General features: G+C 44.5%; 1 protein-coding gene across 1 annotated transcript in view; it reads left to right on the top strand.

The window, feature by feature from the left end:
• LOC144768670 (serine protease 53-like) overlaps nucleotides 1–17,076 on the top strand; it is a 199,703-nt gene that overhangs the window by 165,946 nt on the left and 16,681 nt on the right. Inside the window, exon 12 of the mRNA XM_078652491.1 lies at nucleotides 16,096–16,370. Coding sequence (XP_078508617.1) covers nucleotides 16,096–16,370 — 275 coding nt within the window. The remainder of the gene's footprint in view (nucleotides 1–16,095; nucleotides 16,371–17,076) is intronic.

Below are 17,076 nucleotides of genomic sequence, written 5' to 3'. Positions count from 1 at the left end.
TTTTGATCAGGTTGACAGCCTTGATTATTCTGCCACATCCTTTCTCTTTCATGGGGTGCATTTGTTCAGCAGTGGACAATATTAAATCAATAAAATAAAATGGTGCACAGCTAATATGTTTGACACTATTTCCCATTCTCGCTCTTTTAGCATCCTTTTACTAATTCAACAGCATCTCTGCCTGGTTCATGTTGCTGTATGGAATTATTGGGCGCCTCCGGTTACACCTTTTTTTTAGTGTATGGGCACATTGCACCCTTTGCCCCTGTGACTAAGCTGGTTAGTCCTTATGATAGTTATAATTCGAGTGTCTATCTCTCACATACCCTCACCCATCACCCCACCAGGTGCTGAATCTCATAATATGATATGGAGGTGATTATACACAACATGACAACACTTCTCACATAGGCTCGAAACAAAAACAACACCCTCTCAACAACACACCCTACATGGTATAGCTTGCTATCCGTTTAGTTAAGTGCGTCAGCACCCCACATAGGGGTTGTAAATACTATACAAAGTTTACAATCCAATACAGTACGGTATCACGAAACGGGCAGCTAGGGTTGCCTTTACTACCCAGCAATGCGATGTCTCTCAACAAGCAGCATTTCTCATGCCTGCAAAGGATGGACTATAGTGATATTGCAATCTTCCACAGCTATTTGAGAACGAGTTGTGCCCTCCGAGCTGTGTTGTTTTCTTATATGTTAGGGCCAAGGTGGTTGTCTTCAAAAGTTGAGGTGCCTTGCCAACGAATCTAGTCCATATTGAATAACGCCATCACCTGTAAAAGATGTATCCTCGAAGAATAAAGAGTGGAGTCGGTACTTGTGTCCTCCAAGTGATGTGTTATTTGTGTCTGTCTTTCTATGACCGGTGTACTCATATGAGTGCAGGAGGCATCAATTAAACTTCGTCATCATCATCAGGAGCCCGTCAGAGTGAAGGAGTTGACATTTCCAGAGGTTGTACGTTGGGTGTACAACAGCTATGCTTCTTGCCGTCTCCATGGCTTGTTGGATTCTGAGCTAGGTCTATCAAGGCTTCAGCATAGTCACAAGTGTGGGCACCGAGCTGGAAAGCATTAGGATGAACCTATGGACAAGTGTGGTCTTGTTATGAGGAGAGGTCAGCCAGTGACTTTGGAAGTGGTGAAATGGGCGACTCAGAGGAGAAGAGTTCATAGTGGTGGAATAATTACCAACAGATGGACCGCATAGTTTATTGACCATCTATGTAGCTCACTGTACCAACCGACCATCCCTTTGTGCAATTACATTTGTTTTATCACACATAACAATGACATTATTTTGATTACAGAAAGATGGTAGGCTTAATTGTTCATCTGAGATCACAGCTTTTCACCCGCAGATTTCATGCTGGAAGCGCGTTATTCCACTTCTTTTTCTTAGTTAATGGAAGTGAATGTTATTTTCATTTTCTAAAAGGTTCTGTAAAGAAATACACAGACTGGTGTGTGATCAGGTGAAGGTTTGATACACGAGCGGTGTAGCTGAACATCTGTCTTTCAGCATTTAAAGTCAAATATATGAGCACCAAAAGGGTAGTAATGATATTTATTCATCATCTTCATCATCATAATAACTTTATTTCAGCCGATACGGCCATTAAAGTGCATTAAACAGATTAACATTTTTGATTAAAATTTTTACAATCAAAATAAACTAAAACGATGAAGAGTCCAATTCACAAGTGCAGAGATATAAACACTATAAAGATACAATATTTCCAATTAGGGAGAAAGGCCATTAATAGCAGCAGTCTGGGAAAAACCTCTACAAAAATATATTTTAAGAATATAAATTAATATGTGGGTATTAAAATCCAGTTAAAACAATGTTTGTAAAAACATTGCAAGCATAAAAGACCCAACCAGTGAATAATGTACGGCTATACATGTAATGCTGATAGAGCCCTCTTTGTTAGCACATTGCCATAGATAAAAGTCTACATGCTATAAAAATTACAAGTTCGCAGAACCTGCAGCTAGCAGATACCTTCTCTTGGTCCACATTGCAAATAGAAATTTCGATATTACAGCAACAGTAACTGGGTCAGTGTCTGATTTTAAAATTCTAAAGTTTTCTCTATAGTTACTGATACCCCTGTTTTTACAAAATTGGATCACCCATCTTATTCTGGGACTCTTATATGCTGGACAGAAGAATACCACATGTATAGCGGTTTCTTCCTCCACTGAGCACCCGGGGCAAAGGCCGCCTGCCCCGCCTTCCCACTTGTGTGTGCGTGCGTTGAGTGGGAGGGTCCCGTACCTAAATTGTAGATACAGATTTTTAAGTAGTACTGGTTGCATAATGTCGATCACTTGTTCAAATTTGTAATGGCACTTGTAGTCCAAGAATTCATAGGTTAAACAAGAGGCATCAACTGTCTGCACAATACGTGCCAATCTGTATTCCTTCAAGGCAGATGCTAACGTTTTTTGTGAGATTTCAGGACATGCAATTTCAAGTTTAGACCATAGGTCTCCCATCCCCAATGCTCTTGCCAAGTCCCTAACAAAAGCCAACCAGGGATTTTACCTGCCCCCATGATAGACAACACAGCTTTTAAGTCATCCCTATAGTGGGCCAGTTCTGGAGTGCTCCAGAGGCGTCGCCAGTATAACAGTGGACGCGACGAAATTAAATCTGTTATTGGACTAATACCCAAGTCCATTCTAAGCGGGGTAGTAGGTGTATTCTTAGGTAAACCTAAGATCTGCCTCATAAAATAATTTTTAGTGACTGTGAGTGCTCTCACCGGGCAATGCCCCCACAATTCTGCCCCATATATAGCTGATCCCCTGGCTTGCATTTTATACATTTTTGCTGGGGGGCTTATAACCTTTTGAAGTCCAGGTTTTATATAGTTTTAGAATTCCTCCGGTGACCTGGATCAATTTTAAGTTAGCCTTAGTGATTTGAGAAGACACCCCATTTTATCATTTAGAGAGAGTCCCAAATAGTCGAAAACTGAAACTCTCTAGTGGTCTTCCATCCAGAGTGGGGTGGGGAAAGTTGGTAGTGTTTACATTAAAGACCATATATTTGGTCTTAGTAATATTAACCACCAGATTCCTCCTTTTGCAGAACTGACCGAATTCCTCTAAGACACGCTGCATCCCCATAGATGATTTAGAAAGGAGCAGGGTATCCTCCGCAAACATTAATGCAGGGATTTTGCGGTCTGCCAGTTTAGGGGGATCTATATCTTTAACAGCAAGAAGATCTTCTATTAGCCCGTTGAGAAAGAGGGAAAAAAGGGTTGGCGCGAGCACACACCCCTGTTTTACCCCCTTCTCAACGGGGAAAGGAGAGGTCAAATTGCCATTCTTGCTGAACCTCACTCTAGCGAAGGTTCCTACACGGAGACGCCTAAACTGGTGGCATAAGTATGGAGGAGCTCCCATGTCCAACACTATACCCCACAGTTGTTCGCAATCAACCATATCGAAGGCTGATTTTAAATCAAGGAACGTGAGGTACAGGCTTTCACCCTCCAAGACTATATGTTTCCAGAGGATCAGTTGTAACCTAAACAACTGATCAATAGTCAAGGTTTTGCTTCTAAAGCCCGCTTGGAGGGGGGTCAAAATGTCTTGGTCCTCCATCCACTCATTTAACCTAGCTAATAGCACTCTGGCATAGATTTTTTGGGACACGTCTATCAGACTTATTGGTCTGTGGTTTACAGGGTCAATTGGGGACCCCTTTTTATAAATCGGGATAATTTCGGCCCAGCCCATGTGACTGGGTGCGACATCCCATCCTAGTATGTCCAAACACTGAACCAAAGGGTTGTAATCACTTTCTGGCCAGGGAGGACGTGAAACTTTAGAGCTTTATGCCAAATTTCAGTATGTATAAAGATATAATCTATAATGGATTCATGGTCTAGTTTATTATAAATAAAATGGCCCGGATTGTCATCAGCGAACCTGCCATTGCAGGCCCTCAGTGAATGTGTGAGAGTTAGGGAGGTCAATTGGAGGACCAAGGGGGTCCATCCCCTTATTGGATAAGCATTTGCTGCAGTGATTAATAGGGTTGCATCTTCCTCAGACAAGATTGATAAAGTAAGCCCATTTAAGGGCTCAAAGTGGCAGTTGAAATCGCCACCTATGATGTAAGGTGCTTCCCCTGAGAGTGTTTTCAACAGGGCTGCCAGATGGTCCAACGTCGGGGATGTATACCCATGCTTTACTGGTCTAGAGTATACATTGATAATAGCCAAGTTGGATAAATCGGCCTTGGAGATAAGAATGCATAGAATATCCTGCGTATGAGTATCAAGGCACTTTACTGTAAACCCCAAATGAGAGCCTACCCAAATACATAGACCCCCAGATGGTCTACCTCTTGGCCCCTTCACTACTGACACACTGTATGTTACAAATCCTACTCTGTGTGGCGATTTTAAGGCCCAGGTTTCCTGGAAAAGGCATATTTCATGTTCATCTATAAAATTGCCCCAATCCGGCGGCTCTAATTTCCCCCAAAGTCCTGCTATATTCCAAGACATAACCCTGGTGCCTTTAGTGATTCTTACCAATCCACCCTCTGGTTTAGGTGCTGTTTCTTGCCCAGGGGGGATTGTTACAATCCCCATGTGGTCACATGGGGAGTCGGTCAGCCGGTGGTATGTACCCTCCTCTACAGCTAATAGACTATTAAAGTTGGATCCATCCACCAAATGACCAGCATCCTCAGGTACACTGGAATAGCTTGTGGGAGCAGCCCCTTTACGCACATTAGCGTTCCCATGCCGGGGTAGATGACCCGAGGACTCATCCTCAATACCCGGGATAGATCCAACAGGGTGGTTGTGGACAGTGGGCGGAGACACCTGAATAGGCTCCAGTGAGTCAACCATATCCAAGATGCTATATCTATTTCTTAAGGGAATATTGAATACAGGATTAAAGCCGTCCAGCCCCAAAATGTTGTTCCTAGTTCCACTATCATGTTGCCCTTCTGCGATCCACTCCTGATGCTCCGATCGCTGTCCTCGTGCAGGGGTGGCATAAAAGTAATTGAGATCCAGGGCCTGTATGGAGGAGTTGGGGCTGCAATGTAAACCCTTACAAATATGGGGGGCCGCCCACCTATCTCCATAATTGACTATTATACAGTCCCCTTGTATATCCTTCTTCCTCCAACTAACCCAGTTTACTCTACACGCAGAATTTTACTCCGTATATTCGGAGGAAGGTGCCTATGGATATTTAGCCAGTGGGTGGTTTTATTTTTCAATTCAGTGTAATATTGTAGCCTACCCTCGGCTAACTCAGGGACCCCAACCAATAGAACCACATATGGTACTGACTCCAGAGGCAAGTCAATAAGAGGTAATGTATTCATATGGTTATCAGAACCGTTCAAACCCCCCTGTGTCCTTGTTCCAGAGTCCATTTCTTTGGGTTGATGTAGTTCAATTCCCCCCTCAAGGGGGCACTATCTCCCATAGGCAATCTTCCATTGCCAGTCATTCCATTTGCTGCGGTATTCCCACGCGCTGGGGCCCCCGTTAGTTCTACAATATGGGGGTCTGGATTCATGTTGGTGGCGATTTCATCTCTACAGCCCTCAGTAGATACTTTTGCAGCCAAGTTATTCCCCGATAGATTACTCTGTATCCCATCAAAATGTGTCTTTGCCAGAGATTCAAATTTCACCAACCTCTCCTCTATTGCTAGGAGTCTATCAAGCAGAGGTTGCATTGTCGAGGTAATAAGGCCACCAATCTTTTTTTTTTTTTTTATGTTTGAAAGCTTTATTGAAGTAAATAATCAATCCAACAAGGTAACACCAGCATATATAAATGAGGAAGAGGGAATATGATGAAAGGATAAAAATAAAGCTGATGGGTACAAATGAGGAACAAAGCATTTTAAGCGCTTTTAAGAGGGGGGGGAAAGGAGGGAGGGAAAAAAGGGGGGGGGGAGTAAGAAAAAACCTAGCAATAAGTCATAAACGGAAAATTGCAGTAATTATGAACAACAAGCATAAGAGAGTACAGTAAAAGCACCAATGACTATAAATAACGATAAATATATGGTCTAAAAGGCAGTAAATAACATATTATGAAGTATAAAACGGCATAAGTGAGAGAGTAAGTAAAGTGAGTAGGTACCGGAGTACACTTATTCAAGGGGGCTTAAAGTTGGCAGAGGAAAATGTATAGGGTTTTGTCTTGGCAGCTTGATCCAAATATAAAGTTAAGGGCAACCAGTATAAATCAACATTACGAGAAGGTTTGCACAAGGCTGCGAAGGCTACGTCAAGCCTATGGGAGTGACAGAGTAAGTTCCACCAACAGACCATGGAAAGTTTGTGTAGAGACTTCCAGTTGGAAGAAATGTGTTGGAGGGCAAGGGCAAGCATGAGGTCAAAGAGACCTCTCGAGTGTGGTGGGAGGTCAAGAGAATCAGACAGACTGCCTAGAAACACCAAGGAAGCTGAGAAAGGGAGAGAGAAGTGAAAGATATGAGAAATATGGGTCCACACCTGTGTCCAAAAAAGGCGGACGGAAGGACAGAGAAAGAAAAGGTGAAAGGAATCTGCATTGGTAGCCTTGCAAGTCCAGCAAACAGCACTAGAAGAGGATATGAAACGGGATAAGGAAAGTGGAGAAAAGTAGAGTCTATGATAAAAGAAAAAGAGAGATTGAGTCAGAGAGGCATTGCGGGAGGTTTTGAGAGATTTAGCCCAAATTGTATCCCAAAGAGAAATCGGCCATATAGAATCGAGATCTTTCTCCCAAGAGAGTTCTAATTTCGATTTGGGGCGATCAGGGTCAGAAGCAGAGAAAAATCGGTAGATAAGGGAGGCCTTAGGGACAGTAGAAAGAAGGGTAAGTAAAGAAGAAGATGATGGGGGTGAGGTGGCAGAATTAAGAGAGTAGTATCGTTCAAGGACAGTTTCCATAAGAATGAAGTATTTCTTCGCAAAGGAGGAAGGGCATTGGAAGGAGGACTGAAATTGAGGGAAGGAGCGAGGGGACAAGCCATCGAAAAGATGATGAACCCAGATAACACCCCTCGATCTCCAGGTAGGCCAGGCAATGGGTCTATATCGTATGAGAATAAGTGAATTATACCAAATGGGCATTAGCAGAAAGGACTCACGAGAAATAGGAACAGATAAGGTCAAGGGTCGCAAAAGAGATAAAGTGTGTCGAAAAATAGGGGAGACAAGACACGGAGCTTTAGCGGTGAATAGGAGGACTTCTTTAATTGAATGTGGAAGTAAGAGATCACGCTCAACAGAAAGCCAAAGTGGGGACAGAAAGGAGATGTCCTGTGACAACTAACGAGAAGCTTGACGGAGGGAAAAGGATTTGTGGTAGAGAAGGAAATCCGGAAAATTAGTACCACCATTCACTTTGGGTTTACGAAGGGATGAGAGTGAGATGCACGCTTTTTTCTGTTTCCAGAGGAATTTGGACAAGACAGAGTCAATACGACGAAAATAAAGAGCCGGAATATGGATCGGGAGCATGGAAAGTAAATAAATTAAGATTGGAGCAATCATCATTTTAATGGAGTCAAGACGCCCCCACCATGAGAGGAAAAGGGGATTCCAGGAGGAGAGGAGGGCATCTATTCTAGAAACAACGGCGTTCATAGTAAGACGAACAGATGATGAGGGAGAGTTGGAAAAAAGTACACCTAGATATTTAAGTTTCTTACTCTGCCAAGCAAAGCCAGTGGAAGAAAAGAAGTGCGGAAGACAGAATTTAGTGAGGGGAAGAATCTCAGTCTTATCCGAGTTGATTTTATACCCGGAGACCAAAGAAAAACTTTCAAATTCAGCCAATAGGGAGGGGACTGAGGTAGTAGGGTCAGAAATAAAAAGAAGGATGTCATCAGCATATGCAGATAATTTAAGTTGATTGGGTCCATATGGAAAGCCAGAGATGGAAGAATTATTACGAATAGAGGTCAAAAAGGGTTCAAGAGCTAGGATGAACAAAAGAGGGGAAAGAGGACAACCCTGGCGGACACCGCGTTTAAGAGTAAAGGATGAGGAAAGTTTACCATTGACTAAAACAGAGGCTTTAGGCATGGAATAGATTAAGGAGACATAGGAAATGAATTTTGGGCCAAAACCATGCCATTTCAGGGAAGCCATAAGAAACGACCAATCAACTCGGTCGAAAGCTTTTTCAGCATCCACTGAGATAGCTGCAAGAGGGATGGATAAGGAAGGGGCTTTACTGAGGACATTAAGGAATAGTCTAGAGTTGTCCGAAGTGAGGCGACCTTTAACAAAGCCGCATTGCTCTTTCCCTATGAGGTGAGGTAGAAGGGGATCAAGGCGAAGAGCGAGAAGTTTAGCAAACCATTTATAATCTACGTTGACCAAAGATATTGGCCGATAGTTCTTGCAAAATTTGGGATCACGACTTTCTTTAGGGATGAGGCAAATAGTGGCATCTTGGAATGACCCTTGAGCGAGGCCTTCGGAACAAAAGGACTGAAAAAGGAGAAGAAGATGAGGTAAAAGAATGTCGGAAAAATGGAGATAAAATTCAACCGGAAAGCCATCAGGACCGGGGGTCTTGCCTTTGGTAAGAGACGTCAATGCAGTGGATAATTCAGAAAGGCTAATGTCAGAGTCTAGAGTCGAGAAATTGATCTGGGAGGTATCAGGTGTAGGTAGACGAGCAAAATATGACTGAAGAAGATCTGGGGTAGGGGGATTTTCAGGAGTATATAAAGTTTCATAGAAAGAATGAAATTGCTCCAAAATATCTTTATCCGTATGGAGGAGAGTATTGGAAGGAGAATAAATAGCATCAATAACAGTCCGCTCCTTCCGTGATTTGAGGTAATTAGCAAGCAGCTTACCGGATTTGTTGCGGCCCCCGTAATACCGAGCACTACTGCGGAGAAGATAAGAAGAGGCCGAATCCGTGGTGAGCTTATTAAAGGCAATTTTAGAACGAAGAAGTTCAGGAGACATCTGATTTGGAGAAGAGGTATAAAATTGGTGTTCAAGTGACTTAATATGTTGTAGGGCGACCTTGCGTTTATGAAGAAACGCTTTCTTTTTCTTGGAGACAAAGTCAATAATGAAACCTCGGGCCGTGGCTTTAAACGAATCCCAGAGGGTGTGCAAAGGGGTAGTAGGTGTAGAGTTAAGGTGGAAGAATTTTGAGGTGAAAGAACGAAATGCGGAAGAGAAAGTGGGATCAGTGAGAAGAGAAGAGTTAAAGCGCCAGCGAGAGGATTTAAGGGTAGGGGGAGAAGATCAAAGACAGTAAGAATAGGGGCATGATCAGAGATGACAATAGGTTCAATGGAAGAGGAAAGAAGATGTTGAGATAAGGAGGAAGAAAGGAAAATGTAATCCAAGCGGGAGAAGGAAGAATGAGGGGGAGAGAAAAAGGAAAAATCCAAAGTGTCCGGGTGTGTGATCCTCCAGGAGTCTATGAGATGAACCTGAGAGATAGTGTCAAGAAACTGCTTGTGAGGTTTATGAGGAATGAAACGAACAGAAGATTTACGGTCTAAAAAGGGGTCTACAATCTGGTTACAGTCTCCACCTAATAGAAAGGCGTCGTCCTTGTATTGGATACATTTTGCTGTGATCATGGGCCAAAAAGAAGAATCAGGGCATGTAGGACCATAAACATTCAGTATAGTAATCGGGATAGCATTGACAAGCAGCTTAACTAAGATCCAGCGACCCTCTTCATCTCTCTCTTCAAGGAGCAGTTTACACTTGAGACGTTTGTGAACTAGAATAGCAACCCCATTTTTTTTTTATGAGAAGCAGGTGAAAAGAAAACATCGCCGACCCAAAGTCTTTTGAGTTTCAAAGACTCAACGTCAGAGAGGTGTGTTTCTTGGAGAAGAGCAATATCAGGATTATAAGAGGAGAGGTGGGAAAGTACTCTCTGCCGCTTAATAGGGTGGTTAAAGCCTTTAACATTCCAGGAAATGACGTTAAACATGAGACCGTATAACACTAATTAGAAATAACAGGTGCCAAAACATACTGTACATGCAATAAGGTGAAGTAGAAACAATATAAGCCATTAGAACTAGGGAATGGAAAAATGGATAAACATATTGTATGAGCAATAGGTTAAACTGCAAAAAATCGAAAAATATTAGAACCATTGAAAAGGTAGAAAGAAGAGTAGGAGGAAAAGGAAAAAGAGAGGGGGAAAGGGGAAAGGCGAGGGGAGAGGAAAGAAGGTCAGCAAAGGATGGTGAAAAAGGAAAAGAGAGAAGGCATAGAAGACAGTACAAATCCTAAAGGATGACTGTAATAAACGTACCTGAAGGGGGTAAATACACAAAGGGAAGGCGGGGAGGTGGTGATGCGTTACAAGACGGGGGGACCAGGAACAGGAGCGGAACCACACCGAGACCTCACAAAAGGGAAACGAAGGACTGAACAAGATGGTGAAGGGGACATCCGAGAAGATCTGTGTATGGAAAAAGAAATTAATTAAGGACATCCGGAACAAGATACATGAGAAACATAACCAGAAATAGAAAAAGAGGAATGTTGAGCGTAGTCAAGGAGACTCAAGAAAAGAAATAATTCAAGAGGAGAAAAACGAAAAGATCAAGAGAAAAAAGCAGAGAAGAGTACATAGAACTAGAGAAAAAAGAGAGCTAGAGAGCAAAACATGAATACAACAGAAACATTTCAGCCACTGTTTGATGGAGAGGAGGAGGCTTCCATCCCTTCTTCATTCTGTAGAAGAAGAAAATTACGTAGTTCACCAGGTTCCTGAAAAGACCAAGTCTTATTCCGATGAGTAACTCTGAAGGTACAAGGATGAAATAAGCCATAACGTGCTCCAAGAGAACGCAGAGAGGGACGCATTGCCAGAAATTCCTTGCGTCTGGAGGCAGTAGCATTAGAGACATCCTGAGAGAAGTAAATTCGCTGACCTTGAAAAGACAATTGTTTTTTGGTTCGTGCTGCCGAGAGGATCAAAAGAAGGTCGGTGAACTTCAAAAACAGGATAATAACTCCACGGGGTTTGGCAGATGAAGATTGTCTGGCGCCAAGTCTATGTGCTCTTTGAATACTGATGGACGTAGAGGAAGGCATGTCCAAAAACTTCGGAAGGAAGGAAGTGAAGAAAGAGACTGGATCGTCCCCCTCAAGATTTTCTGGCAGATTGTAAATACGAAGGTTGTTTCTTCTGTTGCGATTTTCCAAATCCTCCGTGTGTTTCTGCAGAGAGAGGACAGTCTTTTCTAACGTTACAATGCGTTGCGTGTTGGACTGAACCTCAGGGGTGAGTAGTTCAACAGAAGAAAGGCGAGCATCCATGGATTCCCATTTATCTTTCAGAAGCTGCATATCCTTGCTCGTCTCTTCGATAAAGGGACGCATTGCACGAAGTTCCTCCAAAATTTGATCAATAGGAGATGAGGAAGATAGGTCATCCGGTGTGGGAGAATGTTGTTTGAGACGTTTACCAGCTGGAGCCGGTGGAGAGGTTCTACTGGAGGTCGATTGACCAGAGGGGGCACGCTGAGAGGAAGAAGTCGACATTTTAGTAGACTGAGGTAATGTAGACCCAGCAGGCGAAGAAAGCTCTGGAGAACGCACCGAAGGATCAAAGAGAAACTTAGGTTTACGTAATGATACCATAGGGAGCTCTCCTGCAGACAACAATAAAGTTCAAGGCGCGTGGAATGATGCAAAAGAGCACCGTAGAATTAAGGAAGTCAGTCACTGGAGATAGATAAGAAAATTCAAAAACATATCTCTGTGGGTTTCGCTGACAAGAGGAAAGCAATATTCTTTGAATACTTCAGGTGAGTGTGACAGGATTGCGCCAAAAAACAGACCTGAGGAAGCGCAGGTAAAGTACATTGAAAAATGCCAGCGTGCTGAATGGTGTGGGTGCCGGTGTTATTGTAGAAAAGAAAACAAAAGGCACAAAACCTGTCTTAGAAGAAAAAAGCTGTGAGGCATTCAGTGAGCAAACAGTGAGGAAAACAGTCGCATTACACCCCCAATGACGAGCGCTGTAGTGACAAAGCGTGTGGGGAAGCAGGTCTCACAGCGGGAGCCTCATAGCTGAAAAGTCTGAATAAACGCCTCAGAGGAGATTAAATTGCAGCATAAATGCACTGTAAAAGCTCACCCCCAAAGTTAGTGATGCCAAACAGTTCATGGTAGTCGAGGAAGCGCTGGTTTGTTGAGGAGGCGGAGGTCCGGTGTATCGCGGCTCGCCTAAAATGGCGGCTGCGTGAGGAGCGGCAGCAACATCACGGAAAGTGATGAAAAACGGCAATTGAAAAGCCGCCCTTGCGCTCCGTGCGTTCTCCGGAGAGTCCGAAATGAAAAACCAGGAAGAAGAGGTGAAAATAATCCCCTTCACATCGGGGAATCTTCAAGGAGGCTGGGTGGTGCGGAGGAGCTCCGTAACTAGCCGGCCATCTTGCGCGGCAGCCAAGCCACGCCGAGAGGCCACCAATCTTTAACAAGAGTCCATCATGTTATGTTATGTTATGTTATGTTAACCGGATTTATTACGCGCACAGATGCCCCAGCAAAGGGGCGTCCTGGCGCGAGACCACAACCAAAAACCGGACAGAGACAGAGAACACAACACAGCAAACATAACTAAGGGACCAGGGGGAAAAGGAAGGTTTTTACTGCCTTCCTGAAGGCGGAAAGCCCCTCGATGGCACGAATATGCACAGGCAAAGAGTTCCACAGCTTGGCGGCAAGAACTTGAAAGGAACGTCCGCCAGTCCTGGATCTCTTAAAACGAGGAACCATAGCAAGATGAAGAGCAGAGGACCTCAGAGTGCGAGCTGGCACATAGGGAGAGATGAGATGCTGAAGGATCGGAGGGGAAGAAAGTTTAAGGATTTTAAAAGTTAGGATCAAAGATTTAAACTTTATTCTCTGTGCCACCGGGAGCCAATGAAGCTTATAGATGGTTTTCCTGGCTGAGCAAAATTTGGGCAGGCCAACCAGAGCCCTGGCGGCGGCGTTCTGAATGCGTTGGAGGCGAGAGAGCTCAGCCTGGTTGACTCCAAGAAAAAGAGAGCTGACATAATCCAGTTTGGACAGGATCATGGCTTGCACAATAAGCTGGCGAGTGGGAGCGTCAAAATATTTAAAGGTGGACCGAAGCTGACGCAAAGTCCCAAAGCAAGAAGCAGCGGTCTTTTTAGTATGGGTGGTGAAACTCAAATGGGAGTCAAACCACACCCCAAGATTTTTTACTTCAGTAACAGGGATAGGAGTGGGCCCGAGCTCTTGAGGCCACCAGCTATCATCCCACAGATGAATTTGCTTTCCCACAATGAGCACCTCGGTTTTTTTTGCGTTCAATTGCAGGAAATTGTCATTCATCCAGTGTGCCACAGAGATAAGTCCCTCACGGAACTTGGCTGCCTCGAGATCGGAAGCCCCACTAATCGCAACCGCCAGCTGGGTGTCGTCTGCGTAGGACACGATGGAAAGGTTCCTACGCATGGCGACATCAGCTACCGGCTGGACATAAAGATTAAATAGGGTGGGGCTTAGAGCCGATCCCTGTGGTACTCCCTGGGCAATCGCATGTGGTTTAGATTCGAAGGGGGGAATGCTGACCCTGAAGGAGCGACCAGATAAAAAAGATCTGAACCAATCAAGGGCCAACTTATCTACCCCGGCCTCAACCAGACGTTGGAGTAAAATGTCATGGGAGACAGTGTCAAAGGCGGCACTTAGATCGAGAAGCATCATCTACTAACAATAAAGGACCAGGGAGGGGGGCAACAGATACTATATTCTCCTCAGGCAGGACTGGAATTGGATAGTTGACGTCTAGCGATCCTCAATCCTTATTCAACTTCGGAATTTTCAGATTTTTGCCCCTCTGTGTGCCTTCTCCTCGCTTCCTTTTTGGGATTGCCCCCATCTTCTTTGCAGACTTATCCCGTGGGGCTTCAGGGATTTCCCTCAATGCTAGGCTACCAGGGGCGTGGACATTAATGGTAGCAGCTTGAATGTTCTTACACATAGTACTACTTGGCTGTTCATGCCCCCCCCCCCCATGGAATTGTGCACCTCCTCCCTCAAGGTAGGAGGATTACCACCCAATTGGGGGGCTTGATGGGCCATAATCCCACCATTAGCTCTTACTGGTGTTCGTGCCATAATCAGTTCTCCCATTGATGGCAAATTCTAGCTCTTGGGACACTCTGTGCTCGGTCAGGGCAATTTCATGTTCCAAAACCGAAGTAGCCCTTATAATGAATTGATCCAAGTTCCAGCTACATGGCCCCCTGTCCCCGCTTTCCTGCTTTTTCCTTCGCGACAAGAGATTAGGTCAAACCAGTATGAGCACTCAAAAAGAAATGCAAATATTTTTTAAATCGCCAACAAGAATGTAGATACTAATTGCTGACCTTATCTTTCAGGCATTAGAGGGGTGGCCCAGCCCGGCCTCCACCGGGCGCAAACGGGCCAGCCCTTGGCCCGGGCTTCGCCCGGCGTGCGTCCTGCAAAGTGGAAGCCGCGAGGAGTTTAGTAGCGCTGTGGGCGGGTGGCGTGACGGCACAGGTGTGCTCCTATCCGCTGCTCCTGGTCCTTGCAGTCCAAAACAACACGAGTCACTCCTACGAGCGGCTCCCGCGAAGCGGGGGCCGCGAAGAGTTTAGTAGCGCTGTGGGCGGGGGGCATGGCGGCACAGGTGTGCTCCTATCCGCTGCTCCCGGTCCTTTCAGTCCAAAACAACACGAGTCACTCCTACGAGCGGCACCATTCTTTAAGAGGCATTATTAATAATAATTAATATATTGTTATCATCATCTTCATCAATATAGCCCCACATATTTAAAAAGTCACCCTCTACGAAGCACGTTTTAAAGTAATCAGCCGCATATTTATATGGCACAGCAGTAGCAAACAAGCTTTTAAAATGTGCATTATCTGTGGAATGGGACTAAGACATGAATCCCCAAAAAATCGAAGTTATCCGACACCTAAGTAGTCCCCTTGAATTCCTAATGTTCTCAATTCCATGCAAATAGTTGAATGTGAAAGGATTTTAGAAGAAGCAATAAAGCAGGCTTTCATATAAGTAATACTTTTTTCTGGAAAAACCTCAGATATTTTTTTAACTCCTTTTTGTGATGTTTAATAACTAGTTACGAATGGCACTTGCGGGTGCCAATCTGAATGTAGGGTGTTACTCTCCATTGGGAGCTTTCTGCTGTTTATCACTAACACCAGGGGCCATATAGAAGTTCCCTGGGCGTGCAGGGGTGTTTGCGTCCGCTTTGCTTGCCCCGGGGGCACTCCTATAATACAGAAGGGGGCGCAGATGCTTGTGCATCACCTTCTGTATTACCAGAGAGCCCCTGGGGAATGCAAAGCGGACGCAAACACCCCTGCGCACATACAGCACCAGTGCTTCCTCAAGACAGTGTTCCATCATTTGCATGGGGGCGTGGTCCCATGCAAACAAGGGAATCCCATTGCCTCTGCGCCGTATTACAAATGTGGGCGCAGAGGCTAAGAAGCTCTCAGGAGGCGCAATGACAGTGTGCCATGTCAGCGTGCCTCCTGACAGCAACCCTCCGGCACCACCAAACTCATAAGGAGACCCATAGCTTAATACAATAACTGAAGGCCACATTTCATGCAGATTCCTAAAATATAAACAAAGAGGTTGACAAGACAAAAAAATTGCCTTTCCAATGGTGAGTAAAACCTAATCCTAATTACAGAGTTGGTGATATATCTCAGTGGCATATAGTGATATCCTCCAATTATTTGTTCTACTCAATTGCGCTACACTCTCTCCCGCCCCACTGCACTGTCGCTGTATATCACATTCCTATCTCATGGGCTTTCTTTCTCCCCTTTTTATATACTCTTAATTCTTATCAACGGTGCTGTCTTTTTCAACCAATGTGTTCTCTGTAGCACTCTCACCTTTTGTTACCTCTTTCAACGCCTGTAATGTCTTTCTTTGCCAACTATGGTGTTTTCCCTCCATTGTGCTTTCTCTTTAATCTCTTTAGGAGTGTTGAGTCACCATTGTGTGAAAACACTTTTTTTTGGTTTTTATGTCTTCTAGCTTCCCAGTGTTTGAAGACGACTACATCATTTACCTGGGTCGATCAGACGAGACAGGCTCAAGCCAGCACGAAATATCCCGGAGATTAAAGAGGGTGGTTCACCACCCACAAAACAAGTGGCAGAGCAGCAAGTATTACCTGGCTTTAGCCGAGCTGGCCCCAGATGTAATATACAGCGATCATGTCCGGCCCATCTGTCTGCCCACGGGCCGAGTCCAGCTCCCAGTGGGCAGTAATTGCTGGGTTACAGGCTGGGGCGAGGTGAAACCTTCAGGTAAGGCACTGTCAGAAGATCTGCTTTGTGACCACACTAAAGTGTAAGTCTTCAGTAGCCAATCAGTACTCGCACACTAGCTTGGAGGTTATTGAGATGTGATAATTTTGCAATACTTTGTTAACAGTGTCATCTTAAATCTGAATCTGGAAAAAAAGTACGTTGCCTAAATGCCAGGGGCCTCATTTATGAGGCTGTGCGTCACTTTTACGCCGCCGGTGCGTCACTTTTTGTGATGCACCAGTGGCGTAAAAAATGCACCTTGTTGCGTCATATTTACAAAGTGACGCATCTAGGTAGATGCGTCACTTTGTAAACCCCTGCGCCACATTATACCTGCACCAGGTATAATGTATGCAAGGGGGGCGTTTTGACGCAAGAAAGGGTCATGGAAATGATGCAGTGAAATCTATAAGATTTCACAGCGCCATTTCTTGGCCGCTAATGCGTCAAAATCTTATGCTTGCTTCATGGCAGGCGTAAGACTGACGCAGGCACTAGCAACATGGGACTTGCCCATGTGAAAGTACACATTGCTGGAGTTGCGTCACTTTTGTGACACACTCCAGCAATGCGTCATTTTTCCGCCTACAGATACGTCAGAAATACTGACGTATCTGTAACTCCTTGCGCCATGATGCATCATATTATTAATATGATGCATCGATCATGACGCAAGGAGTGCGCACTGAGAAGTGACGCATCG

Source organism: Lissotriton helveticus, chromosome 7 (genome assembly GCF_964261635.1).
Source record: "Lissotriton helveticus chromosome 7, aLisHel1.1, whole genome shotgun sequence".
NCBI lineage: Eukaryota > Metazoa > Chordata > Amphibia > Caudata > Salamandridae > Lissotriton > Lissotriton helveticus.
This window is presented reverse-complemented; position numbering and strand designations above follow the sequence as displayed.